Genomic DNA, 19,672 nt, shown 5'->3' on the forward strand with positions numbered 1-19,672 from the left:
ATTAGGCTTATATTCGCTAGAGTTTAGAAGAATGAGGGGATCTCATTGAAACTTATAAAATTCTAACAGGACTAGACAGACTAGATGCAGGAAGGCTGTTCCCGATGGCGGGGAGTCCAGAACCAGGGGTCACAGTCTAAGGATAAGGGGTACGTCATTTAGGACTGATGAGGAATTTCTTCACTCAGAGAGTGGTGAACCTGTGGAATTCTCTACCACAGAAGACAGTTGAGGCCAATTCATTAAATATATTCATAAAGGAGTTAGATATATTTCTTAAGGCTAAGGGGATCAAGGGATATGGGGAGAAAGCAGGGACAGTACTGAATTTGGATGATCCATGTTCGCATTGAATGGCGGAACAGGCTCGAGGGGCCGAATGGCCTATTCCTGCTCCTATCTTCTATGTTTCTATGTCAATACTTAGTAAAGCATAGGCCAATTTTGGAGCTGGTGTGGATCTGTAGAGGGCAAATTGTTCTTGACTGACTGACTGAATTGACTTTACCTTTTGAGAAATTAGAGTATGCAGATAGAGAATATAGATTTTCAGAAGGCGTTTGAGAAGATACACAAAACTCTGCAACCCAGAGGTTACAATTTCAAATCCCAACTATTCATTGCAATTGAATTCAATAAATCTGGTAATTTGTGGGCTGGCACCAGAAAAAATGACCATAAACTGCCAGATTTTCATAAAAACCCAACTGGTTCACTAGTGTCCTTCAGGGAAGGGAGCCAATCGGCAGGTTTCCTTCCCTAAAGAACATTAGTGAACTCATTGGCCTAGATTTTCAGTGTGCCGTGAGGCGGGCTTTTAGGCGGGCGGGGGGCAAAAATCTCGAATTCGGGGGTCCTGACACCATCCCGCCCAAAACCCGCCTCCATGTAAGTTTCAGAGGAGGCGGGTACCCGCCCCACACTGGGACCCGCCGACCCGAGGCGGGAAGGGATTAGTGCCAATCGGTAGTTAACAGGCAGTTTTTAGCCTAATCCCTATTTTGAGGGGTGTCGTGTGGGATTCCCGACGGCTCCAAACCATGCCAGATGAGAGCAGGCGGGCCGTCGGGTTGGAGGGGTCGCGATGTCGGTGTTCAGGTGAGTGATGGGTGCATGAGTGCAAAGGTAAGTGTGTTTGGTGTGTGTAAAGAAGTTTAAATTACCTGTACTTACCTTGACAGCCTTTCTTCCTGTAGGTGTCGGGAGTCCATCACTCAGCCGGCACTGAAAGCTGAATGGCTGCGAGCTGTCAAGTGACAGCCTTCAGCTTTGAGTGCCGGTGAGAGTTCTAACTGAGTCTGTGTAGAAGGACTCAGGTTAGAAGTCAGACTGCCGGTGTTTGACAGCTTCAAACAGCTGTGCAACACTGATATTTCATCTGTCAAAACGTCTTGACAGATGAAATTTCAGTCTGTGACATCACCTGTTGCCAGGTGGCCCTTAATATTTATAGCAATCTGATCAGTTCATGGTCACTTTTACTGATACCAGCTTTTTATTTCCAGACTTTTTGAAGCTGATTTCAAATTCTCAAACTGCTGTGGTGGGATATGAACTCACATTCTCTGGATTATTAATCTAGACCTCTATTATTAGTTCAGTAACATAACCAGTATACTACCATACACTTTGTTTATTCGACCCTGGCCCATTGCAGATCTACAAAGGATGTTTCCCTGTTCCTGCACAGTAGAATCATCCTGTCTTATGAAGTATTTGATTATCTCGATCTATGCTCACCTGTAAACCTTCAATCATTAACTAAATCCTCAATAAAAGGAGATAGCACTGTAAGCATTACACACATATGGCATGTACTTGTCATGTAATCTGAAAAAAACCCAAAATGATTTTCTTTGATCTCAACCCCATCTTCTCACACATCGCCTAATTCTTTCTTGCCTCACAAACTGAGGCCCCAATTTTAAAAGGGCCGGCGGTCCCCGGCAGTCAGTGGAATCAGAGACTGGAAGCAATCTGAAAGACTTTCAGAAGGCTTTTGATAAGGTCCTGCATAAGAGATTAGCGTGTAAAGTTAAAGCACATGGGATTGGGGGTAAGGTACTGACTTGGATAGAGAACTGGTTAGCAGACAGGAAGCAAAGAGTCGGAATAAACGGGTCTTTCTCCGAGTGGCAGGCAGTGACTAGTAGGGTACCGCAGGGATTGGTGATAGGACCCCAGCTATTCACAATATATATTAATGATCTAGACGAGGGAACTAGATGTAATCTCTCCAAGTTTGCAGATGATACAAAGCTGGGTGGGTATGCGTGCTGAGGAGGATGCAGAGAAACTCCAGTATGATTTGGACAGGTTAGGTGATTGGGCAGATGCAGTATAATGTGGATAAATGTGAGGTTATCCACTTTGGTGGCAAAAACAGGAAGACAGATTATTATCTGAACGGCAATAGATTGGGAAAAGGGGAAGTGCAACAAGACCTGGGTGTCGTTGTGCACCAGTCGCTGAAGGTCCGCATGCAGGTGCAGCAGGCGGTTAAGAAGGCAAATGGTATGTTGGCCTTCATAGCGCGAGGTTTCGAGTACAGGAGCAAGGATGTCTTGCTGCAGTTGTACAAGGCCTAGGTGAGACCACCCGTTCAGTATTGTGTGCAGTTTTTGTTGCCTTATCTGAGGAAGGATGTTCTTGCCATGGAGGGAGTGCAGCGAAGATTCACCAGACTGATACCTGGGATGGCAGGAATGACGTATGAGGAGAGATTGGGTCGATTGGGCTTATTCGCTGGAATTTAAAAGAATGAGAGGGGATCTCATTGAAACTTAAATTCAACAGGACTAGACAGACTAGATGCAGGAAGGATGTTCCCAATGGCGGGGGGAGTCCAGAACCAGGGGTCACAGTCTAAGGATAAGGGGTAAACCATTTAGGACTGAGATGAGGAGGAATTTCTTCACCCAGAGTGTGGTGAGCCTGTGGAATTCTCTACCACACAAGGCAGTTGAGGCCAATTCATTAAATATATTCAAGAAGGAGTTGGACATATTTCTTAAGGCTAAAGGGATCAAGGGATATGGGGAGAAAGCAGGGACAGGGTACTGAATTTGGATGATCAGCCATGATCTCATTGAATGGCAGAGCAGGCTCGAGGGGCCGAATGGCCTACTCCTGCTCCTATCTTCTATGTTTCTAATCGAGTGGGGGGTTCCATGGTGAGCGGGGGGGGGGGGGGTGCTGGGGAGGCTCATGAACTCCTTGCGGGGCCTGGGGACAGCACTCCTGCTCCTACTGGCCCAAAAGCAGCTCTGAGAAACTTAACTAAAAAAAGACTTACCTTGGCCTCTCTGCTTAGTCGATTCCTCCTGCTGTGCTTTTGCAGACCGTGCAGGACCACCACCCCCCCCCCCCCCCCCCCCCCCCCCCCCCCGTGAGGTGAAGTTAATGTTATGTTGCGACACCGTTGAATTCATTGGACCGCAACTTTTGAATGCTAAGTAGACCCCTGCCTGCCTTTAGTGGGAGCCTTGTCCATGGCATGAGTTGCCGTAATAAAAATCACGGCAGTCAGGAACATGGCTGGAAGCTAGAATTTTTAGATTTTAATCTCTCCCACGCATCATTCTCGCTGGGTGAGGGGGGGGTCGTGTTAGCATCCCAGCCTGATTGACTCTTGAACCTATTTCTTCCCTGTTTACTTATTTCACTACTTTATTGTTGAAAAAGTCCTTCTTGCCGTTTCTTCTTCACTTGCTCATTTTTATTTGGTGTCCTCTGGGATTTGAACCATTCACCACAGGGAACAATTTGCATGGATCATTTTTGTCAATGCCCTTTAGGTCACCTCAAAGCCTCCCCTTTTACCAAGAAAACATGACCAACTTCCCTAATCTTTCCTTAGTTGGATTCCCGATACCTGCCATTATCTTGGTAGCCCCTACAGAGCCATGATATGATATTGGATGTTATTGAGCATATTTCCTGTTGGGTCAGATCAGGTTCAACCAAACCAAATTGGGCCTAGTTCACCAATATCTCATCCCAGGTTGTCATGGAGACTCATCCCCTCAAATGTAAACAGAGGAATTATTCACAGATCATCTACTTCAGCTTGAGCTGCAGAATCTGTAGAGAGACAGCGCAGAATGGAGTTCAATTTACCATTGCTGATTACTGATCAGATTTCCACGGACACAGTTACAGGCACAAGTACGCAAAATCTTTAAATTGCTGAACATTTAGTGCATCAGCATTTACAGCTCTCTTCAGCTCAATCCACCTCTGATTTCACAGTCTGAACTCAACGAGATTCCACCTTCTCTCCCAAAGGTATTACTTCATGCCCTGTTACTCCAGCACCTGGGCTGGCAGCACTCCAGGCCCTCGACCCTGTTGGTCATCCTTCTATTCTGAGCTTCGAGAGTGAATGTCAGGAGTTTACTCGGCAGTTAATAAGGAGGGCCAATGGAGGCAACACTACTCCTAGAACCAAAAGCCTATGCCAGACTTTCTGGTCTGCGGCATAAGGCAGGCACCAAGATGCCCTCCCTCGCGGCTTGGGTACCCGCCAGTGGTACTACACTTAATGAACAAACAAACTTGCATTTAAATAGCGCCTTTCATGACTGAACATCCCAAAGCGCTTTACAGCCAATTAAGTACTTTTGACTGTAGTCACTGTTGTACTGTAGGAAATGCGGAGTCCAATTTGCACACAGCAAGGTCCCACAAACAGCAATGTGATAATGATCAGATAATCTGTTTTTAGTGATGTTGGTTGTGACAATTGCCCTGTTCATCTTGCGGCCTAATTTCAGCCAATTCTGGACATGACTTTGGGGCAAAATGAGCCAGTTGGGAGAGAACAGGAACTTTTTATTTAAAAAAAACACATTTTAAAAACAACTCTGCACTCCTACTGAAAAGTCCTCGTTCCATGAGTGCTATATTTCCGGCCAGTACAGCGTGAAGCCCGTGCGATTTTTCTTGAAGTCGGGCTGTGTTTGCTCGAGTCTTAGCTCCACCATCACTGTGCGTTTTTTGCCGCGCATGTTGCACTGGATCGGGTTGCTGACGTTGACCTGCAGAGGTATCTTATTCCTGGAAAGATAAGAGTGAATAGTGAATTGATAGAAAGAAAATCCCTGGTTATACTTTTGGGAGGGAAAGTTATGGTAAATGTTTTAGCTTGCAGTGCCATTACCTACCTCTACACTGTCCAATCAAATACACCCAGGATAGGTACAACACTGGTTAGATACAGAGTAACGCGCCCTCTACACTCCCTTCAAACACTCCCAGGGCAGGTACAGGGTACGACATGGGTTAGGTACAGAGTAAAGCGCCCTCTACACTCCCATCAAACACTCCCACAGTAAGTACAGCACGGGTTAGATACAGAGTAAAGCTCCTTCTATGCTGTCCCATCAAGATATTACCATTCTGGACTGGAAAGGATCTGAAATCAGCATTTTTAAAGTAGTAATATCCGGGTTAATTCTGCGATCCTGCACTGTTGGTAGGAAGCTGTACTCGCATGGGTGTGGCTCAGAGGACTACTATATTGCAGTCCCAATTCTATGACCTGCACTCGTTACGAGCCAAGCTCCACTGGGAGTGCGGGATCAGTTATTTCTACCCTTTTCCAGATCTTGTAGGAATCGTGTGTTGGAACACATTTTGCTGTTCTGTAAGACTCCAATGTTTGGCTGTAAATGTTTCTCATGGGTTTTCCCTCTCTGGGTTGTCCTGCTGCGTTCTATTTTCTCCACTGCTGTGCACCATCTCCATGCTGCAGGGTGAAACAGCGGGCAGCAGCCGTTGTCTCGGTGATTTAGTTTTTTGGTAGAAAGCCTATGCCCTAAACTTTAACCTGCCTTTTCTCTTTCAGGTGCTGACTTGACGTGCTGGGTATTTCCAGTGTTTTCTGAATTTATTTCAGATTGCCGGTATTTGCAGTTTATCTCTGTTCCCAGAACTATTGCTTTTTTCCAGGCCTGAGGTCATCGAGCTGTATGATGCTCTGGTCATGAAATTTGAGGTATTATCACGAGGTATAGGTTATAAAAATCAAAATGTAATAATGAGCCTATATAAAACCTCAGTTAGAATATTGTGTGCAGTATTGGGCTCCATGCTATTGGAAGGGTAGTGAGGTTTTGGAGAGGGTACAGCACAGATTCACTCTGATGCTGCCTGATAGGAGGAAATACAAATATGAAAAGACTTGAAAATTTGGGGCTTTTTTTGTCAGAACAATGCAGATTACAGAACAATATAATAGAATTGTTTAAAATTATGAAAGGATGACACAGGATAGTTAGAAGCAGACTGTTTCCAGTAGAATGAGGGGCCACAAATCATAGAATGATACAGCACAGAAGGAGGCGATTCAGCCCATCATGCCTGTGCTGGCTCTTTGCTAGAGCTATCCAATTACTCCCACTCGCATGTCCTATCTCCCTAGGCCTGTAAATTTTTTCCATCCAAGTATTTCTCCAATTGCCTTTTGAGAGATACTATTGAATCTGCTTCCACCATCCTTTCATACCGTGCATTCCAGATCACAATTTGCTGTTTGGCAAAAGAACCAGAGCTGACTTTTTTAATCACTTTTAAATCTGTGTCCTCTGGTTACTGACCCTTCTGCCACTGGAAACAGTTTTTTCTTATTTACTCTATCAAAACCGTTGATGATTTTGAACACCTATTAAATCTCCTCTAAGGAGAACAACCCCAGCTTCTCCAGTCTCTCCACCTAACTGAAGTCTCTCAGCCCTTGTACCATTCTAGTAAATCACTTCTGCACCCTCTCCAAGGCCTTGCCATCCTTCCTAAAGTGTGGTGCCCAGAATTGAACACAATACTCCAGTTGAGGGCGAACCAGTGTTTTATAAAGGTTTAGCATAACTTCCTTGCTTTTGTACTCTCTGCCTCTATTAATAAAGCCAAGGATGCCATATGCTTTTTAACAGCTTTCTCAACTTGCCCTGTCACATTCAAAGATTTGTGTACCTACACTCCCAGATCTCTCTTTTCCTACATCCCCTTTAAAATTGTATAATTTAGTTCATATTGCCTCTCCTCATTCTTCCCATAAATCTATCACTTTAAACTTCCTCCTCACTGTTTACTACATTTGAGTTTCGTGTCATCTGCAAACTTTGAAATTATGCCCTATTAAACCCAAGTCCACGTCATTAATATACAGTATATCAAAAAGAGCAGTGGTACTAATAACAACCCCTGGGTGACACCACTGCACACTTCTCTCCAGTCTGAAAAACAACCATTCACCACTACTCTCTGCTTTCTGTCCCTTAGCCAATTACATATCGCCACTGTCCCTTTAATCCCGTGGGCTTTAATTTTGCTAACAAGTCTATTATGTGGTACTTTATCAAATGCCTTTTGAAAGTCTATAAACACAACATCAACCGCACTACCCTCCAACACCCTCCGTTGCTTCATCATCAAAGAACTCAATCAAGTTAGTCAAACACGATTTGGCTTTAACAAATCCATGCTGACTTTCATTTATTAGCCCATACTTTTCCAAATGGCAAGTAATTTTGTCCTGAATTATTGTCTCAAAGTTTCCCCACCACCGACGTTAGGCTGACTGGCCTGTAATTGCCGGGTTTACTCCTCTCCCCTTTTTTAAACAAGGGTGTAGCATTTGCAATCCTTCAGTCCCCTGGCAGCACCCCACATCTAAGTAGGATTGGAAGATTGTGACCGACCCTCTGCAGTTTCAAGATACAAGATTCAATGCAAGAGATTTAGAACAGAGGGCAAGCGAAACATAGAAAAATAGGAGCAGGAGTAGGCCATTCGGCCCTTCAAGCCTGCTCCGCCATTCAATATGATCATGGCTGATCCTCTATCTCAATACCATATTCCCACGCTCTCCCCGTACCCCTTGACGCCTTCGTATAGAGTTGAGGCTGTGGATTTCATTTCCTGGGTTAGTGGTTGAGGCAGAAATTATGCCAACATTCAAGATAAGATTGGATAGATTGATGAAGGGAAAGGGGATGAAGGGATATGGGAACAGGGTGGGTAAATGTGATTTAGAACTATTTGCTCACATGGAGGGTAAACATCGACACTGACTGGGCCGAATGGCCCGTTTCCGTGTTGTAACTTATGTATTTCTGTGTTCTGTTCTGGTCACCAAGAAACGAGGGAAATAGCCAAGTCCGGGGATCCGCATACAGAGGGGTCATTAGGCAGATCCCAAGTCTCGAAGGACTGAGCAATGAAGAATGGTTAGAAAAACTCTCCAGCCTTGAAAGGAGACAAAAGGAGGGGGCTTTAGAGAGGCTGCAAGAAAAGTGGAAACTAAGGTTAATACAGAACACTACCTCAAGTCAGACCATGAATGCAGGATAAAGGGACATGGGTACAAACTGGCAAAAGGAAATTTTAGCACTTCTCTCACACACACGGGTCGATTTTCACTGACTTTGCCTGATAATGGGGCCGTAATGGCCTCAAAATGGGGTCAGTAGACTTACCACCCCGTTAGCACCAGCGATGCAGCCGGCTCCATTTTGAAAGGGGCCTACTGTGGGTTTTCAAAGAGACTGCATTTTTCAGCAGATAGGCCCCTTTTTAATATGGAAATCGGGGTCCTATGAGTGCTCCTCTGGGGCTCAGAAATAATCTGGCCCACTACCATTCCGGGAGCTCTACCCATCGCGATGACGACCCCTCCCTGCAACTTGTGTTGCTGGTGGCCCCGGCCCTGGCTTCAATCCAGCGAGCCACATGGGAGACACCTGTTTGGCGCCCCGCAGCTCGTCTGCCCGATTTTTAAAGGAGGCCGGGGCCTCAAATTCGCCGGAATTCTTCGCTGCCGAAACACGTGGCCGGTCTTGCGAGTAAGCCAGTCAGTCAGTCGGTCGCCCAAAAGTCAAAACCGACCCCAGAGTGACTAATAGCTGGAATAAGCTCCAGGTAGGGGAGTCGGGCCAAAAGCTCAAGTCATTCAAGAGGCTGCTGAATGCCGTTTTGGAGGGAGACCATCGGTGTCTCTGGAAGGATGAACTAGATGGGCCGAATGATCTTCTTCACCTCTCCATATCTCTAAGAAATCTGAATTTAAAACTGTGGTGATTATTCCTTGATTAGTAAAAGTATTATGATTCGTTGTTTGTTAACTGCCTTGGGATATGTGTTGTAATCTCATTGGTAGTTGATGATCACATGATGTGTTGTGGCTACCTTAAATTCAGTCCTTTTCTAGCTTTAGTTGGGACTGGATGTAGAAAGATATGCTGCTAATTTTAAAGTTAATAAAGCCTAACTTTGGAAGGCAAATTGATTCTTTATTTCAATTTATTAACTTTGTGTTAGAATGGAGCAATATCTTCAACCAGAACGATTCAAGGCCGACCCCAATTCTGCTGGAGTGGATGATAAATGGAAACATTGGTATTGTACATTTAAAAACTTTTTGGGCGTGTTGGATCAAGAGGCTCTAAATAAGCTGAATATGCTGATCAACTACATTGACCCGGATGTATATAAATATATTTTGCACTGTAAAACTTATGAAGAGGCTATTTCTACATTGGAAAAGATTTTTGTTAAACCAAAGAATGAGGTATTTGCACGTCATCTTTTATCTGCCCGTAGGCAGCAGGTGGGAGAATCTTTGGATACTTATTTACAAGCACTTCGGTGCCTTAGTGTTGACTAATTATAAGGCTGTGACGGCTGAAGAACATAAGGACGAATTGGTACGGGATGCTTTTATTAATGGATTACTGTCTAGATCAATTCGTCAGTGGTTGTTAGAAAATAAGACTCTGGATCTTAAAAGTGCTTTTGAGCAAGCTTCTACATTGGATGTGGCTCAGAGAAGTTCGGATTCTTATGCTCTTTTTAATCGGCCTGCGACTATGGTTTCGGCTGAAAAGGAATTATGTGGACTTAATGGGAGTAGTTTACTAGATTTTGAAACAGTTTCTACTTCGGCGGCCGTTGCCTCTAGGATTCAGAAGTGTTATTTTTGTGGGAATATCCGGCACCCTCGTCTGAAGTGTCCTGCTCGGGAGGCTGTGTGTAGTAAATGCGGCAAGAGAGGTCATTATGCACGTGTGTGCAAATCATCAGGTTCAATTACCTTCCCTCCTTCTGGTGTGGGAGGGTCTTCCTCCACTACCTCTTCTGTGACTATTCAGCCTTTAGATAGGGCGCTTATTGCATCAATTTCTGCTGCATTTGCTCATGGCCTAAACAAAGCTATAGTTACGGCTCAAGTTAATGGGTTGGAAGTGAAGGCCCTTATAGATACGGGCAGTACTGAGAGTTTTATAAGTCTTCAGTTTGCGAAGGAGAAGCATTTGAAAATTTCGCCTGTTACGTATCAGGTGTGTATGGCTCAGACGACCCTTACTTCACAAATAGCTGGTTGTTGCTTTGTGAAAATGGTTCTTCTAGGTAATACGTATACTGATATACGCCTATCTGTTTTGCCTAATCTCTGTGCGGATATTTTGATTGGACATGATGTGCTTCAGTTGCACGAGTCTCTTAGTCTTTCATTTGGAGGGACTAAGCCACCTTTATCTATTTGTGGATTAACCTCTTTATCTATTCCTCCATTATCACTTTTTTCCAATTTGATGTCGGATTGTAAGCCAATTGCTACCAAGTCAAGAAGATATAGTAGTCAGGATAGAGAATTTATTAATTCTGAAGTTCAACGTCTCTTATTGGAAGGAATCATTGAACCTAGTTGTTCGCCTTGGCGAGCACAGGTAGTTGTCACGACTAATGAGAGACACAAGAAACGAATGGTGATGGACTATTCCCAAACTATTAATAGGTATACTCAATTAGACGCGTACCCTTTGCCTAAGATTGATGAGCTTATCAATAAAGTATCTCAGTATAAAGTTTTTAGCACTATTGATCTAAAGAGTGCTTATCATCAGATTCCTATTGTTAAGAAGGATCAACCATATACGGCCTTTGAGGCTGGTGGAAAACTATCAGTTTTGCCGAATACCATTTGGTGTTGCTTGCTTTCAATGGGCAATGGATGCTTTTATAAGTGATAACTCCCTCTCTGACACCTTTTCATACTTAGATGACATCACAGTGTGTGGCAAATCAAGGGTGGAGCATGATTCTAATTTAAAAAGATTCCTTCAAGCTGCGGAAAAAGTTGGTTTAACTTTTAACAGAGAAATGTGTCTTTTCGACTACTGAGGTAAATCTATTGGGGTATATTATTTCGGGAAATAAGATTAAACCAGATCCAGAACGTCTGCGACCATTGATCGATTTACCTTGTCCTCCTAATTCTAAGGCTTTGCAACGAGTTGTTGGACTGTTTTCTTATTATTCTAATTGGATTGCAAATTTTTCACGGAAGATCCGGCCTCTTATTCGGGTTACGACATATCCTCTATCATGGGAGGCCAGGACATGTTTTGAGAATTTTAAAAAGGATATTTTAGGAGCAGTTGTGCATTCCATTGATGAGCAGGTTCCCTTTGTGATTGAGACGGATGCTTCGGATTTTGCAATTGGGGCTACTTTGAACCAAAATGGAAGACCTGTGGCCTTTTTCTCACATACTTTGAATAATAGTGAAAAAAGACATTCCTCAATTGAAAAAGAGGCATATGCAATATTAGAAGCATTGCGTAAATGGAGACATTATTTATCGGGGCGACATTTCACGTTGGTAACTGACCAAAAGTCTGTGTCCTTTATGTTTGATGTTAAACATTTTGGAAAGATTAAAAATGATGAGATGGAGGATTGAGTTGGCATGTTACCATTTTGACATAGTTTATCGTCCGGGGAAGGATAATGTTGCTGCTGATGCACTGTCGAGGGCTTATTGTTCGGTGATTCACGGAGATACGCTTATTAATCTTCACAATGCTTTGTCATCCTGGGATTATGAGGATGATACACTTTGTACGCAGTAAGAACTTGCCTTTTTCAGTTGAAGACGTCAAGCGGGTGACTTCATCATGTTCTATCTGCGCTCGGTGTAAACCGAATTTCTTTAAGCCTCAACGAGCTCATCTTATAAAGGCTACTTCTCCTTTTGAACGTTTGAGTGTTGATTTTAAGGGACCTCTTCCTTCAACTACTCAAAACCGATATATATTTACTGTTGTGGACGAGTTTTCAAGGTTCCCTTTTGCTTTTCCTTGTGCAGATGTATCAGCTGCTACAGTTATTAAATGTTTGACTCAACTTTTTGTCATCTTTGGGATGCCTGCGTATATCCATTTGGATCAGGGAAGTTCTTTTATGTCTTCCCAGTTGAAGGAATACCTTCAGAGTCGGGGAATTTCTACTAGTAGAACTACCCCGTATAATCCCCAGGGTAATGGACAGTGCGAATGATACAATGGGGTGATCTGGAAGGCAGTTATGTTGGCGTTGACATCCCGGAATCTTAAGAATACACAGTGGGAAATGGTGCTGCCTGATGCCCTGCATTCCATTAGATCATTGCTTTCAACGGCTACTAATGTGACCCCCCATGAAAGGCTCTTTAACTATCCACGGAGATCTACTACGGGATATTCGGTACCTTCATGGCTTACTATGCAGGGACCTGTGTTGCTTCGACGCCATGTTAGATTGTCAAAATATGACCCCTTGGTGGAGGAGGTGGAGCTGTTGGAGGCAAATTCCCAATATGCTCATATTCGATTCCAAGATGGGAAAGAAAGTACTGTTTCAATTAAAGACTTGGCTCCTTGTGGGGGCCAGCCCTCTTCTGAGGATATTAATAATGGTCATGATTTGGATAAGGTGGATGCTGTTACAGATACTACGAATATTTCCAATCCGATTGCAGATAATCATACTTCTATTAGTCAGCCTTTGATAGATGTTTATGACCGTCCCAGTTCATCTTCTGATGGGATTTCTAATCCGGAAACCGTTGAGAATCGGGATATGGATAGCTTTCCTGTTGAAGATACTTCTGTGCCTTCTGGCGTGGGAGGGCAAGGAATTTCACCAAGGTTAAGAAGGTCGACACGAACAAGATATCCGGTCGACCGATTGAAAATGGACTTTTAAATTGATAATGTTTTAAAAATTGTTGAAATATTATAGTATATTGTTTTAGTTGAGAGATACTTAATACTTATGCGTAATGTTATTATTTGTTGTTCATTTAGTATTGTGTTATGTAAATAGTTTTATTCTCGTGCATAGTTTAGTTGTAAATAATTAATTGTGAAAGTTATTAGGTTGGAGTATATTTTAAAAGGAGGGGTGAATGTGGTGATTATTCCTTGATTAGTAAAAGTATTATGATTTGTTGTTTGTTAACTGCCTTGGGATATGTGTTGTAATCTCATTGGTAGTTGATGATCACATGATGTGTTGTGGCTACCTTAAATTCAGTCCTTTTCTAGCTTTAGTTGGGACTGGATGTAGAAAGATATGCTGCTAATTTTAAAGTTAATAAAGCCTAACTTTGGAAGGCAAATCGATTCTTTATTTCAAAAACGAAATCAGCAGCTGACAGACAGAAACAGAGTCAAAAACCTGACTTTTTCCTATAAATGTGTTCAGAGAATGGGCTCATTCAGACATTCGCAGGGCCTCTTGATAAAATTATCCACTGGGTTCACCCAAGGCCGCCTTCGCACAAAAGGAGTGCTTGTGGCATTCTGATTCTTCCACCACGGTGCAACTGTTGGTCTCAAAAGACTTTTCTCCTGTGTGTTCGTACTCAGACACGATAGGATCCTACTGCCACAGACAATTCTTGAATTCAACAGAACTCTGATCTCTGAGGAGCTTTGGTTAATGCATCATTACAGAATGTGTCCCAAGGTTCATAGCCTGGCTGGGTCTTTGCCTGGCTACAGGAGCAAAAATCAACATTAAAGACATAGGATAGAGAATGGCCCCTGTGGCAGTTTTAGTTGCAATTTATTGAGTTTGAAATTGTAAGTACAGGAAACTCTCTTTACTGGCACCTAAATTAACCGGAAATCTCTCTCTTAACTGGCAAAATTCAGGAGTAGGTTTAGGTAAGTTTTACTTCATATTAGTGGCCATGTAGCTGGGGTTCCTGGATCTGTGGCTGTGTAACCGGGATTCCTACACCTGTTGCCATGCAACAGGGACGCCTGGATCTGTGGCCATGTACAGGGCTCTCGTACCTTAGTAAGTATACCTCTCTGTAATCCGGACTTTTTGATCAACCTGCACCACGCCGGTCCCATCGGTGCCGGATAAAAGAGTTTCCTGTATTACCTCGTAAGAGAAACTCCAAGTTTCTCTCCTCCTCTTGAAGGTGTAATGTATACAACATTGAAGGGACTACACAGTGTATTGCGGATGTACATCCTTAGTTGCGAGCGTATATAACAGACGCGTATCGATTTGTACAGTCAGTGCCAAAGTTCCAGTTACCCAGTAAAGATCACTTGAAGTTACACTCAGTCTCTGCTGCTTTATTATTTTATGTAGTTGAGTATAGCGGTACAAACACAACAAATTGGTGACGAGAATTATGAACCTATGTCTTCCTATTCTGGCATCGCATCCAGAGGACACCGAAATTTGCAAGAAAGGAGCGAGAAGGTAGAGAAAACTGATACAGTACAGAGTAACAAAAAGGTACATCAAGTGACTGAAAACAAGAAACCTTTCAAAGATAGATACAAGAAGGTACACTACGTGACTGGAGACAGTTCAGATAAAGAAAAAAGTGACACAGACTCAGAGGAAGAGGATCTGGCTTGTCTAAAACTACACAGTGTGAAAGAGACAGAGGATCACAGAATAATATGGGTTACTCCAGAAGTGGCAGGAGTTAGGCTGAAAATGGAGTTGGACACAGGCTCAGCTTTAACAGTGATCTCTGTACATGACTACAAACGACTGTTTTCACACATACCGCTAAGGCCAACTAAAGTACTGTTAAAGACATACACAGGACAAAGAGTGTGCCCCAAAGGTAAAATAAAAGTGACCGTGACATTCAAAGAGAAAAAAAAATAACGCAATTGAACCTCTATGTAGTGGAAAATGGAGGACCACCATTACTGGGACACGAATGGCTCAGAAAAATACAGTTGGATTGGCACACCATCCAAGCACTGTTTGTGTCAGCAAAGGAGGACAGCAACACCACTCCTGAGAGACTGTCACAAATACTCTGACTCTCAGGAAGTGTTCAAGAAGGGAATAGGAACACTTAAGGGCATGAAAGCAAAAATTAAGATTGAGGAGAACGCAAATCCAAAGTTCCACAAGGCTAGACCAGTGCCTTATGCAATTCGCCCTTCAGTAGAAGCAGAGCTGGAGAACTTGGAGCAGTTAGGGGTCCTGTCCAAGGTGGATTGGAGTGAATGGGCCACACCAATAGTTCCAGTGATGAAGAAAACCTCCAGCACAAAACCAGGAAAGCCAAGAAAAGTGCGCATCTGCGGAGACTTTAAAGTGACTGTTAACCCAGTCCTCCACACAGTACAGTACCCATTGCCTTGCATTGAGGACATCTTTGCTTCCCTGTCAAGAGGGGAACGCTTCACAAAGATTGACTTGGCCCAGGTCTATCTCCAAATGGAAATGGATGATGCATCAAAGAAGTACCTGACAATAAATACGCACAAAGGCCTTTACCAGTACAATCGGTTGGTATTCGGAATAGCATCCGCTCCTGCAATCTGGCAATGGACCAAGTCCTGCAGGGGATCCCAGGTACTCAGTGTTATCTTGATGACATCATCATTACTGGCAAGAATGACAATGACCACCTTTCCAACCTCGAACAGGTGCTCATCAGGTTACGGGAGTATGGGCTCCGAGCAAACCGAGACAAGTGTGAGTTTTTCAAAAAGGAAATCTCATACTGTGGACATGTGATTGACGAGGACAGTTTACACAAGTCTTCAGACAAGATTGAAGCTGTGATTAATGCACCAACACCTGAAAATGTGTCTCAATTGAGATCATATCTTGGACTGGTGAGCTATTATCACAAGTTCTTGCCCAACCTATCCACAGTGTTACATCCACTAAATGCACTGCTACAGACGACAGGGTCACAATGGAAGTGGAGTGACAGCTATGAACAAGCTTTTCAAGAGTAAAAGACTCATTACTTCAGAAGAGGTGCTAGCTCACTTTGACCCATCCTTACCTATTCGACTGGCATGTGATGCTTCACCCCATGGCATTGGTGCCGTGTGGTCACATGTTCCCAGACGGCTCAGAAAGACCAATAGCCTTTGCCTCAAGATCATTGACTACAGCTGAACGCAATTATGCATAGATTGACCGAGAGGCCCTCAGCCTTGTGTGGGGAGTCAAGAAATTCAACCACTACTTGTATGGTCAACAGTTTACACTGTTAACTGACCACCAGCCTCTTGTTTCAATCTTCAACCCAAGGAAGGGCGTTCCAGTGATGGCACAACGGCTACAGCGATGGTCACTCTTCCTAGGGGCTCACCTGTGACATTGAATACAAGGGGACCAAGCAACATGGCAACGCCGATGGTTTGTCACATTTACCACTGACGACCTCAGAACTACAACAGTTGACTCAGCAGAGGTATTTCTCACAATAGTTGAGCAGCTACCAGTGACAAACTCCCTCATTGAAAGAGAAACATGCAATGACCCTACATTGTCAAAAGTTTATGACATCACTATGAAGCGATGGCCAGCGCATGGTGACTCATTGTTTCCAGCATTCTCAGCTAGGAGGGAGCAGTTATCTGTGTCGGGGAACACTGATGTGCGGCTCACGAGTTGTGATTCCTCCCAAGCTTCGTAACCGAGTGCTAGATGAACTGCATGAAGGCCACTTAGGTACAGTAAAGATGAAAAGCCTTGCCCGTGGTTACGTGTGGTGGCCGGGAATTGACAAACGGATCGAGGACCTGACAAAGAGCTGCTCAGGATGTCAAAAGGTCCAGAACGCACCGCCACAAGCCCCTCTCCATCCATGGGAATGGCCCTCCTCACCATGGCAACGTGTGCACATCGACTTTGCTGGATCGTTCATGGACTCCATGTTCTTGATTGCAGTCGATGCACATTCCAAATGGCCCGAGGTCATTAAAATGAAATTAACCACATCTGAAAAGACCATTTCAGTTCTGAGACCATGTTCGCTAGAAATGGCCTACCAGAACAAATCTGCACAGACAATGAACGACAATTTGTCTGACGAATTCCAAGGTTTCATGAGGGAAAAATGGAATCGAGCACTACACATCTGCCCTGTACCATCCAGCTACAAATGGCTTGGCTGAAAGATTCGTACAGACTTTCAAGAAGGCCATCAAAGCAATGTACAGCGAGAATCTACCACTGCAACACAAGATAGACAATTTCCTCTTTGCTTATCGGAACGCATGACACGCAGCCACTAATCAGACTCCAGCGATGATGTTTCTGAACAGGAACCTGAGATCTCGCATGGACCTTCTTAAACCGAATGTACGTCGTGATGTAGAGTTCAAACATTTGAATGCTAAGCCAACAAGGAGCTTCAGTGTGGGACAGTCAGTTCTTGCTCGTGATTTCCGGATGGAAAAGTGGCAACCAGGGACAATATCCACAAGAGAGGGACCACTGATGTATACTGTGGATGTGGGAGAGAACGTTTTGAGATGTCATGTGGACCAAATTCTGGATGTTCAGGTGGAAAACACCCCATTCCTCGCCCAGACTCACCTGACATAGAAACAGACACTCCTGATTCATCAGCACCAGCCTCATCCACAGCTGAGAGCTCTACCTGTGCTGATAGCTCACCTAATGCACCTGTATCTGTACAGTCTCATTCCCCAAAGCAAAAGAGTCTGGAGAGACATTACCCAGAGAGGCAGAGGAGGCCTCCCCAGAGACTTGACTTGTAAAAGGGCTGTTGACAAAATAAAATGTTATGTTGGAATTTGAATTTTGTTACTTTTAAGAAAACAAAGGTTACTGTAAAGACAGGCTCTGTATGTTAATTATAGAAATTTTGCGTTCATATACTATTAAACTAAAAGGGGAGGAAGTGTAATGTATACAACATTGAAGGGACTACTTTGTTTTGCGGATGTACATCCTTAGTTGCGAGCGTATATAACAGACGCGTATCGATTTGTATAGTCAGTGCCGAAGTTCTAGTTAACCAGTAAAGATCACTTGAAGTTACACTCAGTCTCAGCTGCTTTATTATTTTATGTAGTTGTGTATAGTGGTACAAACACAACAGAAGGTACCGAGTCTTTCTGGGGTATGGTTCCACTCGCACTGCTTCAAACAAGCTAATGGTCACATCAACAGTCAGTGTTCTGGGTGCGGGGCAGTGGGGGTTCAGTTAATGTGCCAGTGTTTGCTGACGAGAATCGAGTCCGACCAGGCCCCTCTACACCAGGCAAGTGGCAAATGCACCAGAGCAGATAGCTCTCTCGCTACACCACTCCCAGTCTTAAAGGTGGGGATTGTGAGAACAGTAGAGGCCACAATCAAGAAGTAATTCTTTGCACATACAGTGGTGGAAAATTGGAACACTCTCTCCCCCAAACTTGACATTTTTGGCTTGTATTCCCTTGAGTTTAGAAGATTGAGGTGTGATCTGATCGAGGTGTTTAAAATGATAAAAGGATTCGATAAGGTAGATAGTTCCTCTGGTGGGGGAATCCAGAACAAGGCATCTTCAAGATGTCCCAGCCAATTAATTACCAGTGTGGCTATGATGGTCTACTGTGTGTTATTGGGTAAAAAAATCAAGTCCGCTGTGAATTCAAATCCCACCATGGTAAATTATAAAATGTTATAAATCTGGTAATTTCTAGACTAGTGGCAGAAAATGACTATGAAAGCTGCTGGATTGCTGTATTTATTTAAAAAAAAAAAGATTTGGATCACTAATGCGCTTCAGGGAAGTCAACCTGTTACCCCCTCCTTACCTGTGTGACTCCAGTCCTATACTGAGGTTGACTTTTAATGTTGCTGGGGCGACAAGGAACATGGCAGTGTTTCCCTACATCCCAAGAACCAATTGGAAAAAAAAAAAAAAAAAAATCACTGTTGTAATGCAGGAGGCAGTTAGTGCAGAACAAGATTCCATAAGCAGCAAATTAATTTGTTTTTATTGGTGGTGTTCATTTGAGGGAAGAATGTTGGCCAGGACAGCTCCCTTTTCTTTGAAAGATGCCATAGAGCTTATGAAATTATGACCTTAACCTGAACAGGCAGATCGAGCCTCTGTTTAATGTCTCATCCTAAAGATGGATCCTCTAGCAACCCAACACTCCCTTAATGCTGCACTGAAGCATCAGCCTAGGTTATATGCTCAAGTCGGTACTGGGACTTGACCCTGTTGCGTCCGTGTATAATAAGACACAGACTGCAGGAGAAACGGTACAACAGGTGTTTACTCAACATGGCTCACATTGGAACTGATCTGTACAGATTACTACTCAGTGCTATATACAGGTGTGGTCACTGCCAGTACTGCAGTGTACATGAGCTGTAAAAGATAGTTCCCTCCTTAAAGGTATATACATTACAATTCCTCCCCTTTTAGATTAACAGTACCATAACACTCATTCAACAATTAAATATCAAACTAATTACAATTAACACTCTTAACATGCAACATTAGCTGAAAATAATCTATTTATAAATTCAGTCTTTGGGGAGGCTTCCTGATCCTTTCTGGATAGCACCTTTCCCGAGTGTCTTGCTCTTGGTGCGG

At 43.6% G+C, this 19,672-nt stretch overlaps 1 protein-coding gene across 1 annotated transcript in view; it reads right to left on the reverse strand.

The window, feature by feature from the left end:
- Positions 1–4,812: 4,812 nt before the first annotated feature.
- LOC147114683 (unconventional myosin-Id-like) overlaps positions 4,813–19,672 on the reverse strand; it is a 193,865-nt gene continuing 179,005 nt past the window's right edge. Inside the window, exon 22 of the mRNA XM_085992531.1 lies at positions 4,813–5,058. Within this exon, the coding sequence (XP_085848657.1) occupies positions 4,902–5,058 (157 nt within the window). The 3' untranslated portion in view covers positions 4,813–4,901. The remainder of the gene's footprint in view (positions 5,059–19,672) is intronic.

Source organism: Somniosus microcephalus, chromosome 7, assembly GCF_052327205.1.
Source record: "Somniosus microcephalus isolate GS21.2 chromosome 7, FLI_Smic_1.0, whole genome shotgun sequence".
In the NCBI taxonomy this organism is placed as follows: Eukaryota; Metazoa; Chordata; class Chondrichthyes; order Squaliformes; family Somniosidae; genus Somniosus; species Somniosus microcephalus.